We start from the raw sequence: 12,266 nt of genomic DNA, 5'->3' as shown, positions 1-12,266 counted from the left end.
ACACAGCACAGAGAGCAGCCATGTATGTGGATTGCGGCTCTGCGGGTGGAGGTCGGTGCTGGAGGCCCCATTATTCTCTATGTGGAGTGCGGCTCTGCGGGTGGAGGTCGGTGCCGGAGGCTCCATTATTCTCTATGTGGAGTGCGGCTCTGCGGGTGGAGGTCGGTGCCGGAGGCTCCATTATTCTCTATGTGGAGTGTGGCTCTGCGGGTGGAGGTCGGTGCTGGAGGCCCCATTATTCTCTATGTGGAGTGCGGCTCTGCGGGTGGAGGTCGGTGCTGGAGGCTCCATTATTCTCTATGTGGAGTGCGGCTCTGCGGGTGGAGGTCGGTGCTGGAGGCCCCATTATTCTCTATGTAGAGTGGGGCTCTACGATTTGTGACCCCCGTCACGTGACGAGGGGGGCCCACAGAGTCTGAACTGCCCCGGGCCCTGGCTACCCTTAATCCACCCCTGGCAGTATGATATGGAGGGCCTGTTTCCTCCTGTGTCACTGCAGTATGATATGGAGGGCCTGTTTCCTCCTGTGTCACTGCAGTATGATATGGAGGGCCTGTTTCCTCCTGTGTCACTGCAGTATGACATGGAGGGCCTGTTTCCTCCTGTGTCACTGCAGTATGATATGGAGGGCCTGTTTCCTCCTGTGTCACTGCAGTATGACATGGAGGGCCTGTTTCCTCCTGTGTCACTGCAGTATGATATGGAGGGCCTGTTTCCTCCTGTGTCACTGCAGTATGACATGGAGGGCCTGTTTCCTCCTGTGTCACTGCAGTATGACATGGAGGGCCTGTTTCCTCCTGTGTCACTGCAGTATGATATGGAGGGCCTGTTTCCTCCTGTGTCACTGCAGTATGATATGGAGGGCCTGTTTCCTCCTGTGCCGCCACAGCATAGTATCTGTGTCGCCACATAGATCAACATGCTTGTTCGGTCTGAGGTTCTCGCGTCCACCACAGGCTGCGTGTTCCATGCGAACGCCACGAGACTGCATTACCGCTCTGAGCCGCTGCGCGGCAGCACCTTTTCTCTTTTTTTTGTCTGTTTCCACTGTACGCAACTGTTCGTTGCTATTGGCCGGAGCCCGCACAGTGGCGTCACGTCCGTTTGGACGCCGGATTAGTGCTGTAGTAACCTTATACCGCTGCTGCCGAGTAGTAGTACCAGGGAGAGAACCGGCTGCGGGCAGTCAGGGCTCTCAGTCAGAGCCGCCGCGTGTAGCAGACCTCGGCCATGTCTGCGTTCTCTGAGGCGGCGCTGGAGAAAAAGTTGTCGGAGCTTAGTAACTCCCAGCAGAGCGTGCAGACCCTGTCCCTGTGGCTCATCCACCACAGGAAGCACTCTGGTGTTATTGTCTCCGTGTGGGATAGGGAGCTGCGCAAAGGTAAGGCGGGAGGGCGGCCGTGCACCGCCTGTCAGCACATGGCTGCTGCCGACACTTGCTAGTTACTGCCCCAGTGGCCCTGCTCCCGAGCCCTGTGCGTGGTGTGCGCGCCCCTGCTCCCGAGCCCTGTGCGTGGTGTGCGCGCGCCCCTGCTCCCGAGCCCTGTGCGTGGTGTGCGCGCCCCTGCTCCCGAGCCCTGTGCGTGGTGTGCGCGCGCCCCTGCTCCCGAGCCCTGTGCGTGGTGTGCGCGCGTCCCTGCTCCCGAGCCCTGTGCGTGGTGTGCGCGCGCCCCTGCTCCCGAGCCCTGTGCGTGGTGTGCGCGCGCCCCTGCTCCCGAGCCCTGTGCGTGGTGTGCGCGCGCCCCTGCTCCCGAGCCCTGTGCGTGGTGTGCGCGCGCCCCTGCTCCCGAGCCCTGTGCGTGGTGTGCGCGCGCCCCTGCTCCCGAGCCCTGTGCGTGGTGTGCGCGCGCCCCTGCTCCCGAGCCCTGTGCGTGGTGTGCGCGCGCCCCTGCTCCCGAGCCCTGTGCGTGGTGTGCGCGCGCCCCTGCTCCCGAGCCCTGTGCGTGGTGTGCGCGCGCCCCTGCTCCCGAGCCCTGTGCGTGGTGTGCGCGCGCCCCTGCTCCCGAGCCCTGTGCGTGGTGTGCGCGCGCCCCTGCTCCCGAGCCCTGTGCGTGGTGTGCGCGCGCCCCTGCTCCCGAGCCCTGTGCGCGCGCGCCCCTGCTCCCGAGCCCTGTGCGCGCGCGCCCCTGCTCCCGAGCCCTGTGCGCGCGCGCCCCTGCTCCCGAGCCCTGTGCGCGCGCGCCCCTGCTCCCGAGCCCTGTGCGCGCGCGCCCCTGCTCCCGAGCCCTGTGCGCGCGCGCCCCTGCTCCCGAGCCCTGTGCGCGCGCGCCCCTGCTCCCGAGCCCTGTGCGCGCGCGCCCCTGCTCCCGAGCCCTGTGCGCGCGCGCCCCTGCTCCCGAGCCCTGTGCGCGCGCGCCCCTGCTCCCGAGCCCTGTGCGCGCGCGCCCCTGCTCCCGGGCCCTGTGCGCGCGCGCCCCTGCTCCCGGGCCCTGTGCGCGCGCGCCCCTGCTCCCGGGCCCTGTGCGCGCGCGCCCCTGCTCCCGGGCCCTGTGCGCGCGCGCCCCTGCTCCCGGGCCCTGTGCGCGCGCGCCCCTGCTCCCGGGCCCTGTGCGCGCGCGCCCCTGCTCCCGGGCCCTGTGCGCGCGCGCCCCTGCTCCCGGGCCCTGTGCGCGCGCGCCCCTGCTCCCGGGCCCTGTGCGCGCGCGCCCCTGCTCCCGGGCCCTGTGCGCGCGCGCCCCTGCTCCCGGGCCCTGTGCGCGCGCGCCCCTGCTCCCGGGCCGTGCGCGCGCTGATGGTCCCCGTGAGTGCCCATGGAGGGTTGCAGGAGCAGGGCTTATTCCTCACGTCCGAACCCTTACATCACCACCCAGTGGCGCTACATGCAGACCTGTGACCATTTCTGCTGCCTGACAGTGCTGATGGCGGCAGAATGGCCCCTAATTCTATAGCTCCATAGATTGTTCCCCCATATGCTGACCCCATGCTGCTGCTGCATGTAAAAATAAAAAAAATGACATACCTCTCCGTCGCTGGGTGTCAGGTGCCGGTGTCACTTCTGGCACCTGAGATACTCACGTGTCCTGCGTCCATGGCTGCTCACCGCTATCTGCCACGTCATCAGTCAGTGACGTCCACACTGCAGGGGGCGCGGCGCGCACTAACCACGTCACCGCGCCCTTTGCTGTCTGAAGTCACTGACCGATGACAGACAGCAGCAAGCAGCCATGGACGCAGGACAGGTGAGTATCGCTATACTTACCCTTCCTGACGCTGTGTCTTGAGCCCCCAGCTTCTCCCCGCTCTCTCTTCCTGCCTTCAGCGGTCATGTGGTACCGCTCATTAAAACTCATGAATATGCGCATATTCATGAGTTTTAATGAGCGGCACCACGTGACCGCTGAAGGCAGGAAGAGAGAGCACGGGGAGAAGCTGGGGGCTCAAGACACAGCGTCAGGACGGGTAAGTATGACCTGACACCCCCGCCCCCCCCCTCTCCCTCCGACCCCCTTTGTATATGACTCGAATATAAGACGAGAGGGGGACTTTAAGCCCAATTTTTTGGGCTGAAAATCTCGGCTTATATTCGAGTATATACGGTATTTCGATTTTACTTCCTCGACAACCCCTTTCCGCTGTTAATCCTGCTAGGAATAAATTGATGCCCAATTATCAGTTGATTTAATAAACCTTTAATAAGGATAACAGCACAACATAGAATAGATGCAGAAGAGTTATCTCTAATAAAGGATATAATGCTGATATAGCGTGCTTATTCGCATCCTTTCTGGTAAAATGGCCGATACCTGGTACATCCTTAATGCAGTGATCACAGGATTGTCCGTATGGTAACATACCTGTAGCCCCAAATCATCGTATGCGGACATTTCTTTTTTTACTTGTGGTACTTGCGTCAAATTTTTGAAAAAATTAGTACACGTATTTCTTTAATTTTGTGGGACAAATGCAACTATAAATAGGGCCTAAAAACTGTACAAAAACAGGTGAAAGCTCCATAATGGATCAAGCTCTATATTTTGTAAAAAAACAACCTATAAAGATTGATTTTAATCAATTGAAAACTGCATAAAGCCCCTCTGATCACATTATGCATTCTTGCTTTGCTAGGCTCTAGACTAAGGGTACCGTTACACTTAAGGTACTGTCACACTTAGTGATGCACCAGCGATCCCGACCAGCGATATGACGCGATCAGGATCGCTGGTACATCGCTAAGTGGTCACTAGTGAGCTGCCACACAGGCAGATCTCACCAGCGACATCGCAGGGGTTGGGGTTCGCTACTTACCTGTCACACCAGGCGATCCTGCGCCCTCCCGCCCGCATCCACACGTCGCTCGTCGTCACAGCAGGAAGCAGCCGACGAGCAACAGTCCAGCCTGTTCTCGCGCGATCAGCGATAAGGAGCGGGGGAGCGGGTTGTAGGTAAGTATCACACATAGCGATATCGCTAGCAATATCGCTATAACATCACAAGTTATAGCGATATTGCTAGCGATATCTCTTAGTGTGACATGCCCTTTAGGGACACTCCAGCGATCCCTATAACGATACAACCTGGTAAGGATCGCTGGTACGTCACTACATGGTCCGCTAATAAGCTGTCAAACGGGCAGATCTATTCAACGACGCAGAAACGATATGGCGATCCATATAACGACCTCGGCGGTCGTTGGGACCTTGTCACACAGCAGCTATTCTGACGACTCACGCCTGTGTCCCTGAGTTCTGCGTCGCCAACGTTTCAGCGATCTCGTTAATTATCTCGTTATGTGAGACGGGGCCTTAAGGGTATGTGCACACAATCAGAAATGGCTCAGGAGATTTGACGCAGGTGAAATCTGCATCTGAGGTCACTGGCAGGTCACCTGCGTTTTTGATGTGTTTTTTCATTGCATGCATTTTTTTTGTCACTTGAAATTAAGCTAATTGAAATCTGGCTTCTGGGAAGGGAAAAAAAGTGATTTCCTGTTTGCAGATATACTGGGGTATGTTCCCACGGTCAGTAAACGGTGTGGGTTGGACGCTGCGGACATCCGCAGCATCAAACCTGCAGCGTCCAGCTGTTACAGCATAGCGGATGGGATTTCAAGAATTCCCTTGCCCACTATGTGTGCACCAATGCCCACTATGTGTGCACCAATGCCCGCTGCTCACCTGCAGAGAAGGACATGCAGCGCGTTTTACCAGACTGCAGCATGTCAACTTATGTAGTGGAGACGCTGCGTAAATTACCCATACACTTTCATTAGATGTGGTAAAACCGCATTATCTTCCTAGTCACATGTGTATTAAGTGCGGGAACACAGCTTAGTACGCGTGTGTGCTAATTTACATAATGGTGAATCTTTTGACACAGCTTGAAGTACATGACACAAAGTGGAAGAAATCACAGAGAGGTTCCCTTCTTTTTAATAAATAGTTAAAAAAAAAAAAAAAAAAAAAGTGTGGGTCCCCCAGCGAGGGAAAAGCAGACTACTGGGACTGGTATTCCAGGCTTGTAAGGATCCAATATCCATGAACCTTTCCAGCCTGATAATACCAGGCCACAGCAGTCTGCTTACCTTAGATGGTTAGCAAAAATATTGGGATCCCCTGCAAAAAAAGTAGCCTGGGGTCCCCCTATTTTTGTTAACCAGCCAAGGATAAAGCAGACAGCTGCGGCCTGGTATTCTCAGGCTGGCGAGGCCCATGGAATTTGGCCCTCACCAGCCTAAAAATATCATCTTGCAGCTGCCCCACAATTGGTGCATCCAAAGATGCGCCAATTGTGGCACTTTACCTGACTTCCCACATGCCCTGTAGCGGTGGCAAGTGGGGTAATATTTGTGGGGTTGATGTTACCTTTGTATTGTCCGGTGACATCAAGTCCACGGCTTAGTAATGGAGAAGTGTCTATAAGACACATATCCATTACTAGTCCTATCGTTATATGGTAAATAAAGACACAGACAGAATAAAGTCCTTTAATTGAAATAATGACAGACTCCTTTAATAATCTTAATTAAACCATACTTGCTGCATCACCTATTCCACCAAAGCCCTCGATCTCCTGTAAGAGAAATAAAATGTAAAAAAGCAGCAATATACCATACCTGTCCGCTGAGACGATATACATACTGTCCCACAACGAGTCCATCCTGCTACATCTGGATGCCTTTGGCTGAATTGTGGCATTATGCCCTGATATCCAGACAGCGGATGATCACAGGAGATGGCTCGGTCCCTGGCGGTCACCTGCACTGCATTTCTCACAATCAGCTGATCGTGAAAGCTTGGCAAGTGACCGGAGATAACCCTGTCCCCATTGGTCATGTGCACGGCAGTTCTCTCGGTCAGTTCAGCTCATTGCGAGAACGGCAGTGAACGTGTACTTCTGGCTGAGGCACAAGGTAAGACATTATTTAACCCCTTCACTGCCAAGGGTGGTTTGCACGTTAACTCCCGGGCCAATTTTTACAATTCGGACCACTGTCCTTTTTATGAGGCCATAACTCTGGAATGCTTCCATGGATCCCGGTGATTCTGACATTGTTTTCTCGTGACATATTGTACTTCATGTTAGTGCTAAAAGTTCATTCACAAAACTTGCGTTTATTTGTGAAAAAAATGGAAATTTGGCGAAAATTTTGAAAATTTCGCAATTTTCCACCTTTGAATTTTTATGCCCTTAAATCACAGAGATATGGCACACAAAAAACTTAAGTAACATTTCCCACATGTTTACTTTACATCAGCACAATTTTGGAACCAAAATTTTTTTTTTGTTAGGAAGTTATAAGGGTTAAAAGTTGACCAGCGATTTCTCATTTTTGCAACACCATTTTATTTTTACGGACCACATCACACTTGAAGCCACTTTGAGAGGGGTCTATATGATAGAAAATACCCGAAAGTGACACCATTCTAAAAACTGCACCCCTTAAGGTGCTCAAAACCACATTCAAGGAGTTTATTAACCCTTCAAGTGCTTCACAAGAATTTTTTGAATATTTAAAAAAAAAAATGAACATTTAACTTTTTTTCACAAAAAAAATATTTCAGGTTCAATTTTTTTTATTTTACCAAGGGTAACAGGAGAAATTGGACTGCAAAAATTATTGTGCAATTTGTCCTGAGTACGCTGATACCTGATATGTGGGGGGGAACCACTGTTTCGGTGCATGGCAGAGCTCAGAAGGGAAGGAGCGCCGTTTGATTTTTACAATGCAAAATTGGCTGGAATTCAGATCGGACGCCATGTCATGTTTGGAGAGCCCCTGATGTACCTAAACAGTGGAAACTCCCCACAAGTGACCCCATTTTGGAAACTACACCCCCCCCCCCCCCAAGGAACTTATCTAGATATGTGGTGAGAACTTTGAACCCACAAGGGCTTCACAGAAGTTTATAACGTACAGCGGTACAATTAAAAAATCATATTTTTTCCACAAAATGATCTTTTCACCCCAAATTTTTATTTTCCCAAGGGTAGCAGGACCCTAAAAGTTATTGTGCAATTTGTCCTGAGTACGCTGATACCCCATATGTGGGGGTAGACCACTATTTGGGCGCATGGCAGAGCTCGGAAGGGGAGCAGCGCCATTTGACGATTTTGGCTGGAATTGAGATCGGACACCATGTCGCGTTTGGAAAGCCCCTGATGTACCAAAACAGTGGAATCCCCCCACAAATGACCCCATTTTGGAAACTAGACCCCCCAAGGAACTTATCTAGATGTGTGGTGAGCACTTTGAACCCCCAAGGGCTTCACAGAAGTTTATAACGACCAGGCGTGAAAATAAAAAAAATCATTTTTTTTTTTTCCACAAAAATGATATTTTTGCCCCCAATTTTTTATTTTCCTAAGGGCAACAGGAGAAATTGGACCCCAAAAGTTGTTTTGCAAATTGTCCTGAGTAGGCTGATACCCCATATGTGGGGGTAAAACACTGTTTGGGCGCATGGCAGAGCTTGGAAGGGAAGGACCACCATTTGACTTTTTCAACGCAGAATTGGCTGGAATTGAGATCAGACGCTATGTTGCGTTTGGAGAGCACCTGATGTGCGCAAATAGTGGAAACCCCCAATTCTAACTCCAACCCTAACCCCAACACACCCCTAGCCCTAGCCCTAACCCTAATGGGGAAATGGAAATAAATACATTTTTTTAATTTTTTTATTTTTCCCTAACTAAGGGGGTGATAACGGGGGGTTTGATTTACTATTTATGGCGGTATTTATATTTGGCAGCTGTCACACGCTAAAAGACGCTTTTTATTGTAAAAATAGTTTTTGCATCACCACATATTGAGAGCTATAATTTGTCCATATTTTGACCCACCGAGTCATGTGAGGTCTTATTTTTCGCGGAACGAGTTGACGTTTTTATTGGTACCATTTTCCGGCACGTGACATTTTTTGATCGCTTTTTATTTTGTTTTTTGGGACGCAGAATTTACAAAAACTAGCGTTTCATTAATTTCTTTTGGGGGGTACGTTTACGCCGTTCCGCGTGCGATAAAATTGATAAAGCGGTTTTCTTCTTCGGGTCAGTACGGTTACAGCGATACCCGATTTATGTCTTTTTTATGTTTTGGCGCTTTTATGTAATGAAAACAATTTTATATAAAAAAAATAATAATTTTTGCATCGCTTTATTCTGCGAGCTATAACTTTTTTTTTATATTTTCGCTGATGATGCTGTGTGGCGGCTCGTTTTTTGCGGGACAAGATGATGTTTTCAGCGGTACCATGGATATTTATATGCGTCTTTTTGATCGCGCGTTATTGCACTTTTTGTTCGGCGGTATGATAATAAATCATTATTTTTTGCTTCGTTTTTTATTTTTTAAGGAGTTCACTTAAGGGGTTAACTAATGGGACAGTTCTATAGGGCGGGTCGTTACGGACGCGGCGATACCAAATATGTGTACTTTTATTTATTTATTTTTTTTTTCCAAAAAATGAATTTATTGGGGAATATTTTTTTTTTCTTGAATTTATTTACCGATTTTTTTTTTTTTTTTTTTTTTTTTTATTTATTACAATGTCCCAGAGGGGACATAACTGTCCTGTGACAGATCGCTGATCTGTCACATCACAGATCGCTGTGACAGATCAGCGATCTGTCACAGGCAGTGTGCAGGTTTCCTCCTTGCCTGCGCTTTGCAGGCACTGAGGAAGCCAGCTTCCTGCAGGCCCCCGGAGGTCCCCGCCGCCATATTGGATCCGGGGACCTGCAGGAAAGGAGACCCCCGCAGCAGCGCTGCACATTGCGCTGCTGTGGGGGGCTCAGGGAAGCATGTAGGGAGCCCCCTCCCTGCCGATGCTTCCCTTTAACCCCCGGTACACCGCGATCGTGTTTGATCGCGGTGTACAAGGGGTTAACGTGTCGGGGGCGGTCCATGACCGCCCCTGACACATTGTGCCGTGTCAGCTATGATAATTAGCTGACACCTGGGCGCGATAAGCGGCGCTCACCACGAGGGCGCCGCTTATCGCTATGACGTAATATTCCGTCCATGGTAATTAGGGCACATAGACGGAATATTACGTCCAATGAAGGAAAGGGGTTAAGTTAGTTCACATGTATAGTAAGCTGCACTCTCGCACTTAAGACAAATGTGACTATAAAGATAATTCAGTTTTACCGCATCTAATTAAATCCTATGGGTAATGGGAGCGTCTCCAGAACATCAATTGACATGCTGCGGTCTGGAAAGATGCGCCGCATGTCCGTTTACGCAGGGATGCCGCGGGCGTCTTTGAATGCATAGTGGGCATGGAATTTCTTGAAATCCCATCCACTATGCTGCAACATCTGGCCGCTGCTGGTTTGACGCTGCGGATGTACGCAGTGTCCAACCTGCAGCCTTTACTGACCATGGGAACATATCCTAACATTGTCACCCACTGCTAGCACAGTCCTCTCCTGTAAATCTCAGCAGTAATTTATGTGCTGACCTCCATGTAATACAGTGATGTCCATCACATGCACTTTTATCCTGGTGACTTTGGTGACCCAGCTTCCACATTAAGGTGTCTGGCTACAAGGGCCTAGTCAACCACTAGTCTGCACCAGCAATGGTAAGATAATTTCTGGTCCTCAATTCTAGAGCCAGAAATTATAGTGACTTTTGTAACCACAGGTTCACTTATAATAACCTGTTAGCTGAATATCTATTTACAATGGAATCTATAGTGATGAATGCAGCTGTGATGTTATATGGGAAGCTTTCTTTCCGGACTGTACTGCTATCTTAATCTCCTGAAGAATGGGGGGGACCAGAAGAGGTATCTGATCCCAGTCTGAGTCTTGTGCTGGCCGCCCTTTTCTCCTCTTGTGGCCAGCACTAAGAGGTACAGTATGTGTTTTTTTTAATAGTATTATGTAGATGTATAAGTTACTATAATTATGTATCGCTATATATAATTGAAAAAGAAAGTGATACTTAGGTGTATGGACTTAAGGTATGTTTTGACCAATTAATGGTGTGGTGAGGGAAGGAATTCTTTTTCTACAAACTTAAGGAAACTATGTCTTATGCTTACTATATAGTTATAATTGTTAGAGTTCAGGACGCTCTGAGCCAAAGCAGAAAGGGGCTTGTCTTCTGCGGGAGACCTAGAAACGTCTGTACTTTTACTTGGTTTGCATCATTCAGTCTACTGTGAAGAGAACTCTCTGGACACCTCAGAAGAAGATAATCACTAATGGCGACTCCCGACAGCAGGTTCTTCAGCCATTAGCCTGTTGGCCGAGCATCCTTCAATCAAGACCATCTACGTTTACCTTTGGTGGAGCTTCATGCCTATGGCTTTTATAGAAACTGTAAAACTTGCTTTACCATTGTACACAGCATGAACATGTCTTGTCACTGTGGAGATGTTCTCCATTCTACACATACTTGTATTTTTGTGGTCTTTCCTTCATAATGTACTCATCTGTAAAAGCATTATCAATGATGATAGCAGGCTTTCTTAGAAGCATACAAGTTCATTAAATTAGGTTTTACACAATGTTGAGCAAGAGCCTAATTTCTATAATTATAAGCCAAACCCCAAAGGAGCGCATGGCATTACAGATTACTAAGCCATCTGGAGAATGTCTAGCTGAGAAACTATTATTTTGCTGCTATGCCTAACACTTATGATTTTATTGTTTACCTTTCTGTCATACTTATGTCCATGTAATAAAGCTTTATACCTCACTAAGTGAATTCATATTAAAATGTGATAATCTACACCAATTCATTGAGCGGAATGGTATGCAACCTGGTAAGATAATTGTGGTTTAATTCTCCTTGTGTGAGCAATGGTTATTCTGTCTCTTCAGCTAAATTTAAAAAAGTTCAAATTACACATTTATTTAAATTAGTACAGTGAAAATAGGTTATTATTAATAGGTGGGGGTCTGACAGCTGGGGCATTTTTATCCCCCTTAGAATGGATCTGCCGTGCACATTCTCCATTGCTGTCTCTATTCATTCCCTATAGGGCTGCTAAGCATGGCAGTTGGCCTTTTCTTGCAGAAATATTTGGGATTGCACATTGCCACTCTAGTCTTAACCCCTTAGCGACCGCCGATACGCCTTTTAACGGTGGTAATTAAGTGTACATAAACCACAGCGCCGCTAATTTACGGCGCTGTGGAGAAAGTGAACAGTGCCCCCCAGTGTCGGATTTTCTCCGGGGTCTCGGCAGCCAGGGGTAGCCGAGACGCCAGAGAACATGAATCGGCCAGTTTTTACCGACCCCACTTTTGCAATCGCGGTTATTAACCCTGTAACGGCGACCGCAAAAAAAAAGCCGCAATTTTGCATTAAATTTCTCTCTCCTCTAATGTGATCGCACTTCAGAGGAGAGAGAACTAGGGTCCCCGATTTCCACACCCCCCCCCCAGTACCTCTCCGTGGTCCAGGGTCCCCTCCTGGTGGTCCCGCCGGCGTCCTCCAGAAAATGAAATAAACTATCATAGTGATCAAAATAAAAAAAAATAGTACATAACCCCCCGTTTATCATCCCCTTAGTTAGGCCACAATAACGAAATAAAGAAAATACTTTTTTTTTCAGTTTTCCATTAGGGTTAGGGTTGGGCTAGGGTTAGAATTATGATTAGGGAATAGGGTTGGGATTAGGGGTGTGTTGGGGTTAGGGTTGGAGCAAAAATTGAGGGGTTCCACTATTTACCAACTTCAGGGGTCTAAAAATTGGGGTCTAAAAAATCACTTTTGTGGAAATAAAAAAGACTTTATTTTCACGGCTCTGCGTTTATAAAATTCTGTGAAGCGCTTGGGGGGTTCAAAGTGCTCACCACACATCTAGATA

At 49.4% G+C, this 12,266-nt stretch overlaps 1 protein-coding gene across 2 annotated transcripts in view; it reads left to right on the top strand.

Annotated features, from left to right (window-relative positions):
• Positions 1–1,068: 1,068 nt before the first annotated feature.
• RPRD1A (regulation of nuclear pre-mRNA domain containing 1A) overlaps positions 1,069–12,266 on the top strand; it is an 84,445-nt gene continuing 73,247 nt past the window's right edge. For both annotated transcript variants that reach the window (XM_073587769.1, XM_073587770.1), the window contains exon 1: positions 1,069–1,381. In XM_073587769.1, the coding sequence (XP_073443870.1) occupies positions 1,231–1,381 (151 nt within the window). In that variant the 5' untranslated portion in view covers positions 1,069–1,230. The remainder of the gene's footprint in view (positions 1,382–12,266) is intronic.

This window comes from Dendrobates tinctorius, unplaced genomic scaffold, assembly GCF_039654945.1.
Source record: "Dendrobates tinctorius isolate UK_male_01 unplaced genomic scaffold, ASM3965494v1 ptg000102l, whole genome shotgun sequence".
Classification (NCBI taxonomy): Eukaryota; Metazoa; Chordata; class Amphibia; order Anura; family Dendrobatidae; genus Dendrobates; species Dendrobates tinctorius.
The sequence above is the reverse complement of the archived record's forward strand: the minus strand, read 5'-3'. Positions and strand labels throughout refer to the sequence as shown.